Source organism: Strix aluco, chromosome Z (genome assembly GCF_031877795.1).
Source record: "Strix aluco isolate bStrAlu1 chromosome Z, bStrAlu1.hap1, whole genome shotgun sequence".
Taxonomy (NCBI): Eukaryota; Metazoa; Chordata; class Aves; order Strigiformes; family Strigidae; genus Strix; species Strix aluco.
In genome coordinates, this window is record NC_133971.1 from 6,557,536 (window position 1) to 6,577,927 (window position 20,392).

At 48.2% G+C, this 20,392-nt stretch overlaps 1 protein-coding gene across 4 annotated transcripts in view; it reads right to left on the reverse strand.

The window, feature by feature from the left end:
- Window positions 1–10,239, reverse strand: part of VCAN (versican) — a 116,646-nt gene extending 106,407 nt beyond the window's left edge. For 2 of the 4 annotated variants that reach the window (XM_074812160.1, XM_074812157.1), the window contains exons 1-2: window positions 8,198–9,364; window positions 1,208–1,283 (exon numbers count right to left, since the gene is read on the reverse strand). In XM_074812160.1, coding sequence (XP_074668261.1) covers window positions 1,208–1,277 — 70 coding nt within the window. In that variant the 5' untranslated portion in view covers window positions 1,278–1,283; window positions 8,198–9,364. Of the gene's footprint in view, window positions 1–1,207; window positions 1,284–8,197; window positions 9,365–10,134 lie in introns of those variants that run through there. The other 2 variants (XM_074812159.1, XM_074812158.1) reach the window with 2 other exon arrangements.
- Window positions 10,240–20,392: the final 10,153 nt, after the last annotated feature.

A 20,392-nucleotide genomic window follows, 5' to 3' on the forward strand; every position in this document is an offset into this window, starting at 1 on the left:
AAAAGATGAAAAAAAAAAAAAAAAGGAAAAAATCTTGCTTTGAGGCTTGGGAAAGCTATTAACCCAATTTTGTGAGTCTGCAGCAGCTATAGGGACCTTTTTCTTACTAAAGGCTTGACTCAAACTTTCAAATAACCATGGCAACCACACATGAATACATACTTTAGTGTTAGCATGTAATCACCAAGAGAAGTATTAAAGGCTCCTCCTTTCCACCCAAACTGAAGTCCTGCAGCTGCCCTAACACCTGCAGCTTGCTCCAGACCCCAGCAGCCACGGGACCTGCCGCCAGGTTAGCTCATGGCAGCCCCCCACAACAAGGGGCTGGCAGCCAGACTGCCCACTCCAGAGGCACGACCCCAGCTGCTCCTTGACTGATCACAGAGCAAATCAGAAATGGAGGCTACTAGTTTTCCCTGCATCCCACTTGCACATGGCACCTTTCACCCTGAATACAGAGAGGGCGCGAGCTGCGACCTATAGACCCAAAAGGCTGCCATGGTACAATGTACATGAACACATGCACTGGGATCTGACTGGGAGGTATGACAAACCAGTATTCCTGTAGCCCCAAACTCCCCTATTTCATTCGTCACTGCTAGATCTGCACCAGGAACCTGCTCCTGCGCCGCCAGCACTGCTCGCTCCTCCCTCCATGGTACCAGGCTGAAGCTCCCATGGAAGGTATCTGCCCTCCATTAAAATTAGCACCACCAGCCCCCCACCCCCCATCAGCCCTCACCTCATCTACTGCCAGGAGCTCCTGAGTGGATCATGGAAAATGAAGGTGCGAGACATACCTGGCCAACAGGTCCAACATTTCAGAAGCACAGGTTAAAGGATTAAAATGCATTCTTGAGTATTTAGAGAAAATAATCTATTTGCTTTACACAATGTAATCCTATGGCACTTTCTTTGTTATTACTTGAATGATAGTAATGGCACTTACAAACCTCAGGAGACGTCAGACAGGCATGTAAAAACCTTGTCAAAAACATGTCCACCCACCAGCAGTTTTCTATACAAATCAGTAAGGCACTGAGAACGTGGAAACAAAGTTAGTTACATGGTGAAGCAAAAAGAGTGGCAGAGACTAGACCAGAAACTGAATCTCCTGAGTCTGGGTTGTTTCCTGAATCCTGGGAAATACCCTACTCATTGGATTAAATGAATTTTAATAAATGGTTTTGTGTATAAGCAGACTTACCTTTAGGTAGCATATAGGTTATAACTAACGTAGAGTACATCCATAAGATACTTTTTATACTTAGCAACATCTTGACCTACAAATAAAGAACAATGGAGTAAGTGGTTAGTGTCGCATCGTGTCTTCATCAAGTGTTGTAACTCAGTACATCAATATTTGCCATTGGTATTAGAAGCGGTCATATACTTAAAAAAGATGTTCAGCAGGACAGTGAATAACTCTTAATGTATTGATCTTCTGCCATTTTATTCACTGTTTTAAATATATTCCTATACAGTGGTAGCAGTACATGAGTATAATCTGAGGACTTTTTCCTGGTGTGGTGTCGCCTGTTCAGACCCAACTTCTGGGTAGTTTTACGTCCGTAACACAAACTACCTGTCATTCAGCAACAGCTAAAAAACATGGTTCATGTCAGAAGGGGCTCCCATGACAAGCTGCTCATGAATTTCAATGGTGAGTCAACATCCACATATGATCCTTCCCATCTGCAAGTAGGTTGCCAGGTGACTTCCTGCTTTCAAGATTTCTCTGTATATTTTATGGTGGAAATTTGTTATAACGACAATGAGTCCCTATCGAATACAGATTAATGAGTTTCAGATTATTGAGTTCAGAGTGATACTGAGACATGTCAGCTCCCTTTGGGTTTGCTTCTCACTTCCTTTACAGACTCCACATCCTAACAGCTGAAAAGTTTTCCACAGATATTGTATGTGCATAACAATATATTGCACATTTATAATCATATATCTTCATTTTTGTTTCAGTTCTTGTAACTAAGAATCGTAACACGTTGAATCTGTAAATATGAAAATTTCAGAAGTACTCTAACAAAAGCATTATAAGTCCCATAAATGTCAACTACCACAAAGGGTTCATAAGCAGTCCCTCTTCCATGTAGTTACACATATGTATTATCTAGCCAACATAAGAAATAACTTTCAGCAATAGTTTGTCAAACACTGCCGTTGAAAAGTTTTTATCGCAAAATCCTGAGTTTCCTGATACTGCTGTCAAAATATGGTTCTTTACTGGGGTGAGTAACCTGAACTGATTGTTTTTTCCTGTCCAAGAGAGATTACAGTTGAACTGCTTTAAGGAACAGTGAAACAGAGATTTAATAGACATGCATCTGTGTTATAATTACAGAACTTGTGTTGCACATACGTACTTTAGCATTTTTTACATTAGCATTTTAGTTCTTTAGTACTTACATATAATGCTTTAGGGATAAAATATTAACTAGTACATTTAAAAACCTCCACAAGCTATACTGAACATGATAGCAAGTCACACAGAGAAACGTCTTCAGAAAGCTACTGGTGACGTGTTCAACCTCAGGAAAGTTTTCTCCACAGCTTACAGCTGCAGCCCAAACTTCACATGAGTCTGTGTGAATTGGCATCTATCCTGTAATGGCTGAGCAGTTCAGAAAGGATGCAAAACATCTCAAACCAAGCTTTTCCAATTAAGCAATCTCTAACATAACAGCATCATGTTAAAAATTCCCACCCAAAAGGGCTGAAAACCCAAGAGCTTTTCATTCCCTATACATGGATGGCCAGAGCTGGTCGGTTGCACTGGGAAACATATGCTGCAACCTATTCCCAGGGCGTGGAGGAAAGAATACAGCTGCTTTCCGTAGAACAGGCTGCACGCTGCCAAAGACGCCCCATCTCTGCTTTAGCTGTTCAGTAGAGCTCAGTGTATAATGTGATATCACTTATTTTGCAATATTAACTTCATGGAATTTGCACTTTTTATGACTGAGTCCCAAATAAGGGCTGGCACTTTTTTGATTTAATTCAGCTTGAGTCCTATCTGCCATAAAACTTTTTCTGAAGGCTCTAACACATATCCCCAACACCATCCAGCCAGAGTTTTATCTCTCTTACGCTTACACAAGAAAGCTCTACATGGAGAAAACAAAAGTGGCTATTTAATGACTAACTTTAAAAATCTATACTGGTACACTAGGTAAGCCCTAGTAATTCCCTGTAGAAGTCTGTTATGAGTGAAGAGGTTGCACAAGACAAGAGCTGTAGACATGGAAGTCCTTTTAATGCAATGGACCAGCTCGGAAATACAGTCACGTGTTTGCTTAGTTAAACACTTATATGATCCTCATTATTACACAACATTTAAAAAAAATGAGAGGTCTCACCGAGCCTACAGATGTGCACAGACTAGAAGGCCCTTCAAGCAACCCTTGTATCCTGAAACCACTGGAAACCTCAAGCACCAAAACCACTGCAGGCTAGTTCTTCAGTAACACAAGCACTCTGAAGAAAGCACAAAAAGACCACCAACAGACTTCTCCACCTTCAAAGGTGGTGAATGCCGGACAAGACTGCAAGATAGTGCGAGAGCTCTGGCCCCCGTGAAAGCAGAGTGTGTCCAGACCTTCTTTAGAGATGTTCTGTCCTCATGTGTTCCCCATGCATCACACGCTGGCTATGTCAACAGCTAAACAAAAATCTAGAACAAACTGTTCACAAGTTTATCTTTCCATGTTTACCCCTACACTTTATCTCCCTTCCCCCCCCAGAAGACAACCTTGGTTTTCAGGACCAGAAACAAGGGAATCAAAGAAATTCGCTGAGAAAAAGAACAAAGGATTTTTTTTCTTTTTTTTTTTTTTTTGCTGGAAGATGGGCATGCTGCACCTAAACAGGGCTGGTTGCATGTTGCAGCCACCACCTGCTCCACTGCACTGACCCTGACAACAAGTACCTGCATTCTTGGCACATGCCAACGGGTGGCCCATTGCCCTCAGAAGCTCACTGCTCTACTGTCATGACAAGAGGCGGTGTAACCGCTTCCACATTTGGTAAGAGGAGGAAGCCGGTTGAGAGCTCTGAACGTGAGATTCTGCCCTACACTACAAGTCCAGAGTACAGGGAGGACCTCATCTTCCCCTTCCTTTCCACTTTGCACACAAGCACAGAGAACTGGTCCTCCGACTTCATGTTGGTCACTGCGTTACAAATGCAATCTGAGAAATCTTGTTGAAAAAAACCTCACATCTTCAGCTTCCAGTCACTAAACACAATACACACACCCACAATGAAATATGAAAACAGAAAGACAACTGTGTAAGGATAATTTTCAAGATATCCTGTGACTGATGAACTCCACCATCAGTACACAAGGGAGCATTCGTGGCTGTGATGTCTACTTAGCTTTTTACTGAGTAGGGCAGGAATTACACCTGCTGCAACAAGAGCTTGGATAGCTCAGAAAAATTGCACTGTTTGAGCATGGAGCTTAATATGAGACACCTGCCAAAAATCCCCACCCGACTCTCGGAAAATCCTCTCTCAACCTTTTGTTTTTCTCAATCTCCTCTACCCTGAGGTGCTTACTCAAGCAATGAAAAATGTTGGGGAAGAGTCTGATTTTCAGCCCTCAGGCTCACCAGCATGATTCCCATGCCACCCTCCATGCACAAGGATTTTCACACTCTGGTCTTTGGTGGGCTCCCATAACACTGCTGGGTTACCCAGTGCTGCTGCACTACAGCTGCCAGAATTAAATGTGTAATTACCCCTCCCACCCTCTTCAAATGACAGCATGCAGATCATAACTGCAGTACCTTGCTCAGCTCCCCAGGGCAGCCTAGCTTAGGGGAAAGCCCAGCTCTGCAAAGCCAGTACCAGCAATCCTCCTCAAGAGCCACAGGCAAGGCAGAGACTGCTGCCTATACCTAGCACTCCAATTCCCCATCAGCGCTGCCCACATTTCCAGGCCACCGCCATCAGATGTGACTGCTCCTGCCTCCTCGCTTTTTGCTGGCAGCTGACCATGCTCCTTTGTAGCCTCCTGAGCAAAATCCCGTCTCTAAAACTGGTTTGTATTTCCTATTCCCACACTCTTCAGTTTATAAAGGCCTCTGCTGGCTGGCTGTCGTACTGCCCCTATGTCCACTGTAATTTGCCAGAATCCTTCTAACCATACCTTTTTTCACAAGCCTTTTTTTCTTTCTCACCCTTGGTGTCACTACACCTAGAGTAAGAGAAAGCCATAATACTATGGACACAGTAAGAAAATCCTGCCAACTCAAGACTGCAAGACTTGAGTAAGTGTTTAATTTCCACCTTCTGTTAAAAACGTATCTCACTTAATGTGACCAAACTTGGGTTGCCTGCTGGCTAGCTTCCAAGTGGACAGATCCATTTTATTAGGAGCTACTACAGGCAGACTGATCTGCAGTGGTAATTTGCCCTACATTTTTAAACTGGATGCAATCCTGAGCGCAGCATTTTTTAACTAAAAGATGCCAAGTCCTTGACAAACTCCACATCTTTAAAATCTAGCAGCAGAGGTTCTCTGTGGGGAGCAAGCAGGGCTCCTATTTTTGCAGGCACTGCTACCTTCCCTTACCACAGCAGAAACTCGTAGGAGCAGTAAGTTCTGATCAAATTCCAGCTTGTGTTTACAGTGTAAGCTTGATCTCACACCAATGCTATTTTAATTTAACCAGATGGGAGAACATCATGTCTCTCTTTCTGTTTTAAACTCCAGGTTGAGAAAGACAGTGAATGTCCTGGTGTGGAACAGACTGAAATCTACCATCCAAAAGCTATTCCAAATCTCTCTGAAGTGGGGACAATGAGAAATTAGCTACTTTCATAGAGGTGACACAGTCTTTAAAGGGCTGTAGCTTGTCAGGTAACACTGAGATTGATTCAGCACATGCTCTACAGCTGTACTGTGAAAGCTCTACACATTCTTTAAGCATGTAAAAAGCAGCTTCTGCCCATTGACCCTTCCTGCCTCCACAGTGAAAATCAGGTTCAGATAAAAAAAAAAAAAAGGGGAGGGGAACCCTAATGGAACCTGGCGCTAGACAAGTGAATTGAGGCTGCTGCTCCTACTAATGGGTAAAACAGTCAATTGCACAGCTTTCCAGTGAAACCCCAGCAAGCTAGAAATGACCAATCCCAGACGGAGCACACCTCTTGCTACCTTCTAAGCTCTGCCCGAAGCCTTCACAGCTGCTATCCTTTCTCAAATGCGCACACTCTGTACTTTCTTTTGCTTTTGCAGTCCTTTGATCCTTTTATGCCATCTGACTATTAATTGCTGACATGTATCGACCTCACCGTAAGCGCTGCCTAACTAACTTTGCCAGTTTCACCACGTCTCTGCCAGGGGATTAACTAGCCCACTGTGCTGCCACTCGGCAGACCTGGCCTGCATCTGGTTTATCACTGGTGTCCACTTAGCCCATTAGCACTTGCAAGAGTCCTCCTAAGGCTTCCGAGAAGGTCCTAGGGACATCTGCATCATCCCTTCCTCACCACCTCCAGCATCAGCGGCTGCTAGGGAAACTCTTCCCGCGCCAGAGCCTCAACAGGCAAGCGGCGCTGCCTCCAGCCCCGAGCACAGGCAGGGGCGCAGACGGGAAAAGTGACCAGAGAGAGCACAGCGTGTTCTGGCGCCCCTCGCTCTGGCAGCTGCCGCAAAGCTACTGACGGAGGACATCCCTCCCAGGCCTGCGCTAATTTATGCCAGAAGTGGCTCTGGGCTCTCAGGCGGCCCCAGAGACACAGTGGAAAATCGTCGGAAGCAGTGCATGGAGTGAGGTCCCAGAGCTCTGTGGAGCCACACGCACCCCCGTGTCGCTTCCAGCATCACCCCAAACGCAGGCTCTGCCTTCTCCCCTGCCAGCCTGCTTTCCGGGGGAGCTGCGGACCTGCCCCACCGCTCCCCAGCACCCACACCACCGGCTCGGTGAAGGGAGCGGGAGACACGTGCGACGAGCAGCAGTGGGAAAAAGGTGTAAAGGTGCAGCTCATGGCGCCCGCGGGCGCGACGCCGCACCACCATCGCGGGGCTCAGCGCGTCTTACGGGCTCGTCCAGCGTCGGCATTAGCCCTGGGCGCTCAGCAGGCGGCGGGGGCTCGTGTCCCCCTTCAGCCGGTGGGTGCCGCAGCCGGGACCGGTGCCCCCGGTCCCGCCTCATGCCGTGAGGGCCCGGCCGGAGGCGGGAAACCCGCCGGTCCCGCCCCGCTGTCAAACACCCCCCGACGGGCGGCCACGGACGCGCGTCGGTCCAGGGAGCGCGAGGAACAGCCCGAAACGCCGCGGCGACAATTTTAAAAAATCATTTTATTATGATGATGAATTTTTTTTCCCCCCCCTCCCTTTCTGTTCCCCCTCCTCTTGAAGGTGTGGGAAACCGGAGCCCTCTGGCGGGCAACGAACCACCACAGAAACGACGAGCCCGGCCGCTCGCCGCCAGGGGGCGCCGCGGTGCCGCCGCCGCGCCCGGCCCGGCCCGTTCCTCGAGAGCGGCCGGACCCCCCCGGCCCCAGCCCGCCGCCCCCCGCCCGCCTCTCCCGCCTCTGCCCGCCTGGGGACCCCTCCCCGGAGGATCCAGGATGCCTCTGAGCCGCGGCCGCCGGACACCCCCCCAGCAGAACCCCGGCAGAGCCTCTACCCCCGCCCCGCCCGGCAGCGCGTCCCGGGGGCGGCCGGGCCCGCCCCGCCATCGCGCATCGTCGCCACAAGCCAGGGCTCCCCGCCGGGCGCTGCGCCCCTCTCCCTCCGCCAAGTCTTACTCACTCCTTTTGGGAAGGAAACTTCCCCTTTCGCTCAGCCTTTTTAAGAAAAAAAAAAAAAATCCACGGGGGGGGGGGGGGAACAAAAAACAAAAAACCCACAACAAACCACACCAAACCCACCCAACATTTACACTTTTCCATCCTGGGATAGGCTTCTGCAACACGTTTCAACACTCATTCCTTTAAAGAAAAAAGAAAAGCCATCGGGGCTTAATGCCGAAAGCCGGTGCCCGGAGGGAGAGGGGGTGGCCGGGGAGGACGTGACAAGGGGGACAATGAGGGCTGGCCCCGGCCCTCGCCCGCTCCCCGTCGCCCCTTTGTGTGGGGACGGTGCCCGGGGGCCGGATGGAGGCTGCCCCATCCCCTGCCGCGGGGATCCCGACCCTCTGCCGATGCCGCCCCCCCCACACACACCCACCCGCTTTTTCCCGCCGTCGAAACTCCCTCAATTCCTGCCACGATGCTCTCACTTTTTCTGTGTAAAACAAAGGCGAAATCCCGAGGAGCGGAGGGGGAAGGCAGTGCCCGTGCCCCGAGAAGCTGTCCGTGGGTGTAAAAGGGGCGTTTTGCTCCACTGACCTTGTGATCCTCCTCCTCACCCACCGCCCCCCTTCCAGCAATGAAAATGTGGCTCAGAGGACGCCTGCTCTCCGTCTCCTCTGGAGAGATGCTGTCTGAGCACCTCAGCCCTGCTCTGCCCTGTGAGAGGCTTTCCAGGAACATCAAGCGAAGGAGGGGAAAAAAAAAAAAAAAAAAAAAAAAAAGAAGGAGAAAAAAAGAGGGGATGGGAGAACACACAAGAGCGGAGGAGACTGAGCGCACGTTTTTCCCAGCGCATGAAAACCTGGTGGCCGGAGGAAAGGTCCATTCTTGTCGCTCCTGCCACACGGGCGCTTTGTGTATTTAACACCCGTACGAAATAGCTTCCTCCTTTCTCCCTCCTGAGCCCCATCGCACACCAAGGTGCGGCTCTACCTTCCCGGCCATTCAAGCAACCAGTACCAAAGACTTCTGTCAGGGCTCCCACCCCAAAGTCTTTTATTTCCTAGTTTTCTTTGTTCTCCTCTTTGCACAGTGGGATATTTGTGGGTCCCCGAGCATCCCTTCTCTTCCCCCGCGTGTCGTTGAACTTACCCCAGGTTGTTTAAATTCACCAGTCATCGCTATTCTCTCCCGCTTAAGTTTTGCAGTTCAACTCTTTGTCCTTACAGGTACCAGCAGTAAAACAATCGGTTTAAATCTTACACTAGGTTTTTGCTGGCAATCATATGTAAAGAAAAAAAAAAAAAAAAACAAAAACCCAAACAAACCAAAACAAACAACAAAAAACAAAAACAACACAAAAAAAACCCCAACCCAAACCCAACAAAAAACCCCACAAAAACCCAACCGGCGTTAAAAGTTATAGTTACCTTAAAAGGTAGCGTATTGCAGAGATTGCAAAAAATCACAACGTGGTGGCTAGGCTAGTCCAGAGATCCCAGTGGCCGCATGAAAGAGTAAATCCCCTCGTTAGTGCTGGAAGGAGCCGGTGGTTCCGGGGTCTCCCCTTCTCCCAGAGCTCGGTCTCCCCTCCCTCCCTCCCTCCCTCCCCGCCGGCGAGCACCTGACTCCCAGCTGCGGAGCCTGAGCAGAGCTGTGGGCAAAGGGAGCTCGCCTGCAAGTTCAAATGCGAGCCTCAGCCACCCATCATTATTATATCGTTGTACCGTCAGCGCTGCAGAGGAGGGGCGCTGGCTCGGGGAGAGGAGGGTTCACAAGCTCTGCAAGAGCCTCCTTGCAATTTGCAAAGCTCCCGCAGCTGCTGGGCGCAGGAGAGCCCCCAGCGCCTGCTTCCGCCGAGCGGCGACCCCCGATCCCCCCCCTCCCGCCGCCCTCTCCTCGGGGACCCCTCCTCGGGGACCCCCAGACCCCGGCCTGGGAGCGGCCCCGACAGTAACGGGCGAGCCGCAGCCCGTGCGACGGGACGGGCCCCTCCGCTCGCCCGGCATCGGCGGGTGCGAAAGGCGCATTGTTCCCCAATTAAACAATTAACTGGGAAGAGAATGGAGAGACCTCCTCCACACTGGCTCCCGAAGACGGTTGAAATGGGGAAAGTGACTGGGACCGAAATCCCTTTTTCCCTTTTGCCTCCCCAATCTCAGCCGAGGTTGCAATGAAAGAATATACTGGTGCTTGTTCCAAACTTCCCCGGCCGGTGCCAATTCACAGGCAGTCTTGCATCGGCAGCCTCCCGAGCCAAGCTTCTCCACCCAAGTTTTACGCATCTCCAGCCACTTTTCTCTATTTTTCTTCTCCCCCCCCCCCTTTTTTTTTTTTTTTTATAAGATTAGACTCTGCATTTGCTGTCCAAACCTCTCAGAGATGAAGTCATAAGCAGGACTCTAAACCACCCTTTTACAAGAGGCTTTCACCAGGGTCTGCTGTGCTCCTCGGGCAGCTCCTTTCCCAAAATGTACCTATCTCTGTATGTGGCAGACAGTGAAGGCACCCTTCAGTGGGCACAAAATGCTTGCAAGAGTAGTGCCTCTGGCAGGCTCCTTCTCAGAGGAGACTGTGTGCCACAATCCCCCCTCCTCCAGGAAGGTGTAAATCCGGAGCCAGAGAAGAAAAACCTAGAGAAATAGGCGTGTCTGATGACACCTCTCTGGGCACTCTTTTGGCAGCCCCAGGTACGACTGCTCGGAAGCGGCAAGAGGAGTTTTCCTTCAGTGCCTCTAACTGTTATTGTTCCAGCTACTCTGTCCCCAGAGTTATGCTGACAGCGGGTTTGAGAGAAGCCCAAAGCCCTCACTTCCAAAGGCAGCCCTTGGTGCCAAGTCGGAGGAGTGGGAAGTGGAAGAGATGACAGCCAAGCAGGGGAAACGGAGACCTGGAGGCTTAAACCAGATCAGGTTTGCGTGAGCTGTGGCCTGGGTGTGAACAGAGCCAGACCGCTGGGTGAAAGCCTTATCTCACCTTTTGCAGAGCTTGTTGGTCTTTTCTCCTTAGAGAGGGTAAATCCACAATTGCTTACTTGCTAGCAAGGGCGTTGAAGACAGGCTGATCCCCTTCTCCCATGTGAACATAGACAGTGTGCAGCAGCCTCCCTACCACTGCCACACCCCTGGCACCAGTCCCTCCAGTTCCTCTTGCATGGGTCGGTCCCTACCCGGCACGTGTACCTCCTGGGCAATGCCTTGTCTCAACAGACTGGACCTGCTCCACCTTGGGTTGTGGATCCTTAAACCTTGTGCAGTGGAACAATTGACAGAAAGGCAACTCTGTGCTTTCAAGCAGGCACTATAAAGAGTTGCAGGCATGTTTCTAAGGGTTTTTGATGCAAATTCATACACTGCAATTCATATTAAGTCATGGGAAGGGGTTTGTCAGAATTAACTCCGCTCCTTGATAGCCTGGCCTTGCCTGCCTCGCCATGTGTAGATGGCAATGGTCACTGCTGAGGCTGTGTACACTTCATCTGCACAATGTTGTGGTAAAAGGAGAAAACTAACCTTGAATTTCTCCAACACTGGTTCAGACAAGCCTCGTCAGCCCTCCCGGACATAAAGGGGATTGTGTGAGATGAACGCTTAGGGCACTGTTCCCTCTCCCTGTACAATCTCAGCCTCCTCTCAGGCTGCAGACGAAACCCTTTGAGGACACATGCATAAGGTGGGAATTTCTCTGGACAAATGCCCTCCTTTACACCAGTCCCAGTGGCTCGTTCCCTTTTCTGGACGAAGTGGTGGGACTCCTGCCACCATCCCAGGCCTCAGGAAAGCAGAGTAGGACATACCCCGTGGCATCGGGTATCTCTCCTTCTCCAGAGCACCCTCCAGGACAAACGGGGAACTCATGGTTAGGTATCATGGTCAAACTGAAGGTAGCTCAACTGTTCCCTCTAGCATCCACCACCCACCCCATCCTTCCAGCTTCATTTTTTCTTGCTCCACTCCCTGCCTTGGTGTCAGGCAGGAGGGGTGATCGTTAACAGAGCAGAAGGTCTTGCTTCTCCATTGCCTCGTGTCTCTCGGCTGCTGGAGACTGAAGAACTTGCTCCTGGCCAAGGAAGGGAAGGGGAGTCGGTGACTCTGCCATCCCTGCCGTGTGGTGGTCTCTGCTCTCCTGCGGAGCCGGACCATGAGCATCTTCTCGCAGCTGTGGCTGCCCCGGGAGCAAGTGGGGCAGCCCCAAGAGGTGACGTTGCAGCTGCCTGTGCCCACTGGGGCATTTGCTGTGCCGGGGGTACAGTGGAAGAGCTGGCCAACCCTCCTGGGGACATGGAGACGCTGGGTATGACCAGAAATTTCGGGGGTTGGGGACGCTGCTCTCTTTCCCTAGAGGCACCGCCAAGAAGCAACGAGGAGTTAAACCCCGGGGGCTAACCCAGCCTCAGGTCTGCTTGCTTGCATCCCTTTTTTCACGACGGGAAAGAAAAGAGTTTATTTTTAAAGGAAAGACCTTCCCCCCCTCCCCTTTCTTCTCCCACCCCCCGAACGCCGGAGCCCTGATGGAACCGGACGACCAAGCCGCTCATTCACTGAGCCGGGAAGAAAGAGAAGGATGAAGAAACCACCCCCTTCTTTACACCCCCCCCCCCTCCTTCCTCCTCCTCCTCCTCCCGAGGCCCGGCCCCGCTCGCCCCCGGCGCGGAGCTCCCGGCGCCCCCGCGGAGCCTCGCGGCCCCGGGGATGGAGTCGCGGAGCCCCGCGGCGGGGGGAGCGGAGCCGCCCCCCGCCTCCCCTCACCTTTCCGGCGGGGGAAACCGAGCGAGGCGACAAAGAGAGGACGCAGACCAGAAGCCGTGTGTTCTCCCCCTTCCCTCCCGCCCCTCCATCCCTCCTTCCCCTCCCCTTAAGCGTTAGGGGGGTCGTTTGCATCCGCGGTGGGATGGAGATTTCTGGACGGGGGGAGACTTTCGGGCTGGTGAGACAAAGGCACAGGCGGAGATAGCGAAGGTGGTCGCAGAGGCCCCCCACATCCCCCCTTCCCTGTGCGGGGTGTGCTCCTGCCGCCCGCCAGAAATGTGGGGCCGGGGTGGGAGGGAAGAGGAGCTCATCCCGGGCATCCCCTGCCCGGGAGGGAAAGAAAACCCTGGAGGAAGGAGGGTTGGTTTACACGGGAGACCCTCAGGGCTTTTAAGAATGGAGAGAAGGGTTGGGGAAAGTGAGGACCTGATCAAGCTAGGAAAACAGACCTCTGCAACCCCTAGGTATTTTCACCCTACTTAACTCTCCCCTTCTTCCTCCAGAGCTAAGGTTTCTGCACTGAACCAAAAAACGTCCAGAAACGGGATCTCCTTTTCTCCTCTCAGAGACACCACGCAGACTTCCTCCATGAGTTATGTCAGAGGCCTGAAACATTGTCTAATTTACTGTGAATGTCAGATATTTTTCTTTGTAAATATTTTAGGCAGAGTAGAAACAGTAAACCTTTGCTCGGGCTGCCAAATGTCTCCCATGACAAATCATTGTTTTCAGATGTTCAGATTTGTGTGAGAAAACCCAACAAAGGCAAAATGTTTAGGCTTTGTCTCAATCCTAAAGCAGTATCAGTGGAGAAAAAAAAATCCTGCTAGCTACATCATAGTCCTGAGATGATGAAAAATACTATTTTCATTACACACTTTTTAAGCACAGGTTTTATGTTACTGACTCAACAATGATTATCATTTTAAATGTGAAACACAGACCCTAAATGGTTCTTTACAAGAAGCCATTGTTTTGAAATATCTGAAATTAATTAGACCGTGGCTACAGCCAATGTGCAAATATCAAACTGAACATCTGTGGAAAAAAAAACTTCCCATCTCTTGAAAGAATATTGTGAATCTGAAATACAGTCTATCAAGGAAAAACTAATTTGTCTGGCATAGGTTCTCTCAAGCCATCTTTTGTGACTTTACAGTCATCTTTTCTTCATCTTTTCCTATGCTTTTTTCTCCTTTTTTTTTTTTTTTTTTTTTTTTCCTTCTGAGCTGCTGTGTGTGAAAAGCATTACATAAAAGTCAAGGAAATAATTCATGTAATTTAGATGCCAGCAGAACTAAGGTCAGTTCAGGCAAATCAAAGATCCTTGCAAAGTTATTCCACTTGGCCACTAGCTCTGAAGGTCTAACTTCCCATTCCCATCTACTTGCAAAGGGCTGTTCCATGCCAGCTGTGCTGAAAGTGAGTCCATCAGTCCAGTTTTCCTCTTAAAGGTACAGAAATGTAGGCTGCTTCCTGATTCTGCTGTGATTCAGTTATCTAAACCCCAATGTGTTTTCAGAAACCACAAAATCTTTTGAAACAATAGACTTTTTCAAGTTCTCAGATTCTGTGTTTAAGAAAAGCTTTTCCTAGTCCTTGTCTTTCCTATGCTTTAAGTCGAATATGTTTTTAGAGCCAAATTAAAATTCTTCAAAGGAGTCAACCTTAGCAGCAGCGGTAACTGTAGTGTATACAACCACTTTCTCAAATGAAACTCTTGATGGCTTATGTCAATGTTTCTTTTGTGGCAAAACCCTTCTCCGCCTACTTTTACTCCATATTTCTGCAGTGGAGAAGAGAGCACTCAGCTACGAAAAACTATGAATAGAGTGTTTCATTTGGTAACAGAACAAACCACAATTGATGGTTAGGTATTATTTCTACATTAAATGTAATGATACAGACATGGCATTATCTACACTAAGATAGTCAGCTTGCAGGACAGAGTTTATCGGGAGAAGGTCCAGGACATGGAGACCTTCAGCAGGACTGGACGATAGTAAAAATAACAGAATGTTTTTCTCCAGTGTTTTGACACTGACTTCTGTTCCACCACAGTGTTTCTACCCCGACTCCAAGGACAAGGGGCCAGGGTGGGATGTTTTTACTTATTCTTCCACGGCACCAAAACCTGTGTCAGAAAACTGGTGGCGTTTGGTTCTGGCTGTCTTCAAGTCAGGCTCAAAAACCAGTCTGCTTTACACAGCCAGATCTGACTCTTTAAAGAATAGTTGCTTTGTAATTTTGGGGAGGAGTTGTTAGGGTGGGCAGGTCACTGCCGAGGTCCTTCTCAGCGCTGATCCCTATGAGGACCAAGCGCAGGACAAGGCAAGCAAGTGGGAAAGAAACTAAGAAACTTATCAGCACAGGGTGGCCTGAGCCATAGTCAAGTGTTGTGCTAATCCATACTGTCCTGGGCTTCCTCCGATAAACTGCATCCTGGACATGCATTATTTTTGTTTCGATAACTCTGTGGCTGCATCATAAGCTTTAGTGCAGAAATAATCCTGAGTAATCAAATGTGGTTTTGTTCACTTACTGTTACCAAATGAAATGAAATGAGCCTTTCATAACTTCTCTTTTTTTTTTTTTTTTTCTTTTTATGATATGAAGGTGCTACCATTGTGCAAAGAATAAACTCGCTGGGTCTGGTTCCACACTGACAGGGCAAGCTCTTGAAACGGATTAAGAGAGATTTTCTTAACTAATCTCTTTTTCCTGGGCCTTCTCATCCTTTGCTAAAGCAATAACAAACATTCGCAATGTGACTAATCCAAAACCCACTGAAATCACTAGAAAGATCCCGCTGACTCCACAAGTGTCAGTCAATAGTTTCTTCTCCTTTGCTGTGTGTGAAGGGGAGAAAAGAAATGAAATAGAGCAGGAAGACCCTAGAAAGAGGAAGAAAGGGAGACCGTGAGTTTTTTCCTTGTCCTCCATTCTCTGGGAACTCCTTTTTGCAGATCAGAACAAAAAGGTGGAAAATTTGGTAGCTGTTAGCAGGCAAGGAAAGGTGAAAAGATCTGTGTTTACAAGAAGAGTCATAACCCACCTTGAGAAAAAGAGAGTGTAAGCAGTTTGAAAGAGCTGAGCCAGGCCTATTCCTGGCATCCCACATCTTCTGGCTGGCTCTCAGACATGGTCAGGATAATATCTGTGACACCTTAATGTAAAATAAAATTTAAAAAAGGGCAAAGGGGTCTGCAAATACATCTTGCACAATTTAAAAGATTCGTAGGGTAGTTGCAAACATTTCCCCCCAGAAAAGCTTATCACTTCCTACATAGGAAGTGATCCTTTTTTGCTCAGTGAGGAAAGGAAGGGTATAAAACCAGAGAGAAATTATCAGTCCTTGCACGTGAATCGTCTCCCTCAGGTGCTGAGGAGCAGGCAGGGCTGCCCATGGTCTTGGCTCCTGCCAGCAGCTGTGATGGTTTCTCTGCTCTGCCTGCTGCAGGTCCCACCACTGCTGACCCCTCAGCACAGCCTCTGACTCTTAGGCTGCGGGAGTATTCCCTCTCCAGTGAAAACTACCCCACTTTGTTGAATGTTCTGTGATTTTTAATGGTCTTTTATTTTTTTTTTTTAAAGGCCTTGAAGCAAGAAATGTAGTACTCAAGAAGCTCGTTTGCACTTAACACAGAACATGAATTGTGGTGGTACCAGAGAAAAGTTTGGAAAGAAGAAGGAACTTTGCCCTGAAGACCCAATGCACAAATAAAGATAATCAAAGACAGAAAAGAAAAAAAAGTGATTTGTAAAGCCATCTCATTGTTTGAGAGGAAGATCGGCTCAGTGTTTTGGGAAGCCTGGAACTGTCAATAAGTGAGAATCCATTTGTGGTGTACACCATGAGCACCCGCACCACGCTCTGCAGCTCACGCCTCCTCCGACAGCTGCGGCAGGCAGGTACAGCAAACGAAGACACCTTCCCAGGGCAGCCCTGAAAGCCAAGCGTCAGGCAATGCTGCTAAAATGTCTCTGCAGGCTAAAGTGGGACCCAAGGACCCTCAAGCTCCACATCCCCCACACACTGTTCCTAGGTCTCTGTTATGAGCACCTGTCAGCAAGGCTCGGTTATAACAAAGAATTAGTCGCCAATTTTTGCCACTCTGTTAGGAACGGCCACCTCCTGAAGACAAACGCCGTTATTACACTCTATCTGCTGAAGGAGGATAAAAATAAGTGTTTCTGGTATCCAGATATTCAGTGAAATGTTTCCTCTGCCATGGTGAGTGGGGTCTCTCAGGATGAGGAAGAATGGGAACAACTTTAGTGTTCATAACATTGGCTAAAAATGCCCTTTTTGTTGTAAAATCAGACAAAAGAAACATAAATTTTGTGAGACTTCTGTACTAAAGCCAGTGGACCTACAACTGCTGTTAGCCCAGTGCAAGAGTGCGAGAGAGGGGTCCTCTTTTCTATTTTGAACAGGACACCTGGCTGCACACATGCCTTCAGCACAAGAGCTCCAGCAGTTGACATTTCCATCCCCAAAGTGCTTAGATAGCAGCTTGTGCTATCTCCTCTGGGTGGTGAGTTTGCAAACGGGGTTGGTGACGTGCTCTGGAGCAGATAAGGAACTCTCACGCTGGGGGCACGAGCTCCCCTGAGACTCTCCGAAATCTGCTGCCATACAGATATTTTGTAATTGCTGCTGGTCCTTCCCACTGGTCTGGCCACCAGTAATAGTCCTGTGAGCCAAGAAACAAGGGGGACTGTTGTATGATAAATATAGATAAGCCCACCTACCTGGTATTTTATTTCGAAGGATGAGAGGTGGTGTGGGTCTGCTCAGATTGGGAGGGGAAGTATTTCTCTTTCTTGCCTTTGGCCTCAGCTACATTATTGCACAGAATATTCCAAGAAAAGCCACTTAAGAAGGAGCTGTTTGATCACCTTCTTTCTCATTTTTTTTTTTTCTTCCCCTGGTTCAGATGCACGAGGGATAAGGGAAGCTGTGGTTTTAAGTGTTTCCACTGAAACCAACGGCAATGCAACTCAGTAAGTAGCACACTCAGTTTCACAGCTTTTGTGCCTTGCTTATTACCAGCATTGCAGGACATCACACTTTTTCGTGTGCAGTGGATCGAACAGCTAACCATTTGAAGATGGTGTCAGCCACCCCAGGGGCCATGCTGGTCATGGAATGGTAGGAGAGATCATAATTTTGGGGGAGTTTGCTTCTTGCATACTGCCTTCTGGCTAGTTCCCATCAACTATTCCATGGTCTCAAAATGCATAGGGCCTTACCAGGAAAGCAAATTAATACAGAGTGTGTAAGTTAGAGGAAATCCCACAGCGTGGAAGCAATAACTCATAGTGAAGCTAAAGCTATCTGGTCCTTTGGCCATACCTGCTGCATGCCAGCTATGACCAAGCTGTTACAACAAAGCACTTCAAAGTACAACAACCTCCCTCTCTCACATTCAGCAAGTCGTTAGCATGGCAGATTCAGGTCAGTCCAAGAGGAGAGGGGATCCCCCTGATATGCTCCAGGGGAGCAGGGAGCAGCTGTAAGCAGCTCGGGGCAGAAGGGTCTTCCTGCTTCTACACATACAAGCAAACTTTTGCGGCGGGGAATTTGAGGAGCCATTGGGGCAGCAGAGACAGAGAATGGGCCTGGCAGCAGCAAGGCAAAAGCACTCTGAGGGACGACATAGCCAGATCACAGGAACAGTCTATCTTGCATGTAGCCAGGTAGAGATAAAAGGGATTGTGGAGCTGCAAGATGCCATGAAAGAGAAGAAATCAGGGCAGTATAGCTGAAGGAGGACAAGTGTCAAAACAAACTCCACAGAACAACAAAAGGCAGGAGAAAAATAAGTGTTTGTTTTGCTCTCTGTTTGCTTTTTAATGAAAATAGGCAGGTCAATGTTTGAGAGTTGTTAGCATTTCTTGCTGACCTGCAGCTGGTGCATTTTTCACCCACTTCTGTCAGAATTTATTTGAGTTTGGTACTGAACGCTGATCAGACTTTGCCCCTTGCTTTACTTAGGCTTGGAATTGCTTATACAGCAAACACTCTCTGCTAGGGTTCTCATTAATCCACTTCTTTGTTGAGGTTTCCTAGAGGAATTCCTATTTGGTAAACCAAACAGAATTAAAAGGAATCCATCTGCACGGGGGATATCCATCTTGGGTCTCTGGGCCCTATTGTCCCCTCTAAATTAGACTAGGAGGCCCCCCGTGTTTGCCTGGTGCCATGATTCCCATTGGCACTTGATAAAGAATTAATAGCAATGTATTTAGGAAATTTGTGGGGACCTCCGGCAGCGCCGCGCGCACCGGCTCCACCGGGCGCGCTCCGGCCACTAGGTGTCACACTTCCCTTCTTACAAATTACGGTAATTAAAGTCGAGCGGCTGGTGCCGCTAATGAACGTCGCCCACTCTTTTTAATCGGCTAGAGGGGATGGAAGCTGATGTACCATATATATTTTTTTTTTCTTTAGGACAAGATTGGTGAATATTCTCCGACTCGACTTCTTATCTCTGCTTTTTTCAGATGCTCAGAGCTCGCAATGATTTCTCTGTCTCTGCATTTGTTTTGTTGAAACTTGTCAGCCTCCTACACGTATATAAAGTTGGATCCTTTCCTCCAGAGATAGTGCTTGTTATTGAAAACAGACAACTTTCAGTCCCAATTCAATATTCATTCCTTCTTTGTTGCCTTGGTATCAGACTCAACCAATACGCCGTGAAAGAAGACAAGACAGGAAAGACAATTTGGGCCTTCCAGCTACTCCTTTCACAGCACCTACAGACAAAGTTTAAAATGAGCGAAAACTTCAGAGTTTGGCCCAAGAAAATGTACATTTTCTTAAAAAAAAAAAAAATAGAGCCCGATTTTACTGTGGATTATGTGACATTTCACCTTGTGCTTTAAGTTTCTGTAAAGCCTAGTTTAGGTCAAACTGATTTTGGCAGAAAACCAGGCATAACTAAGAGCTTCATATAGTTTCCATCTGAAAACATAAATCAAGCAGCAGGCTCATGGACAGCCCAGCCAAGGTTTGCTGAATCTTACAGCTCCAGACAGTGAGGCTTTCAGTGAATGTAGTCTGATACGTAGTTTTGGCTATGATATGTAGATATGTAGTTTGTTTGTTTTGCAAGGCATCTGGGCGCGAGGAGAGGAGGAAAGATAAGTGAAATGTGGCTTTTTCCAGGCTCAGAAGCTGCCCCTGGCTCCCTGGTTGCTGGTGAACAGTGGGCTCTTTTACACAGTCCTGAGTGGCTCGGCGGAAGCATGTGGGATGCAAATGGAAAAAGGGTACGAGGGGATTTAAACGTTTTTTTAATGTGTGCACAGATGTATTTATACTGTATCATCTGTGATGCAACCAGATATCCATTCATACCTGCACACTCCCATTGCCCCTTTCACTTTTTATCTGTCTATCTTTGTTAGCTTCATTTTTTGGTGGACTTGGAGGCCTTCATTTTGCTAAGTCTTGCGTGCTTTTCTGTGCTCAGCCACTTTCCTCTGCGTTTAGTGGGACTGCTGTCTGAGGATAGAGACCTTAGTTTGCAGGGCAGGAGCTGCATGGGGCTTTTTTGTGGAGTGCCTTGAGATGTTCAGTTTAATAGAGCTATCTGTATTTTTTTAAAACTGAATGAGAACACATAATTTCGTATTTCTGGAAAGGTTTAATAAGCTCTCATAGGCTTAAAGCAACACAAACAAAGTCTTGAACAATGCTTTTTCTCAGAATTTGCTCACTTAATTGTACTTCTGGTTTTGCTCTATAAGAGTTTGAGTGGCTTCTAGCTAAACCCTTCACATAGTGTAACCTCTGCTGATGGCCCTCCACTCCCTGCACTACTGCAATCATTTCCCTCTGATTCACAGAGGGCTGAATTGTTTCTGCCTGTGAG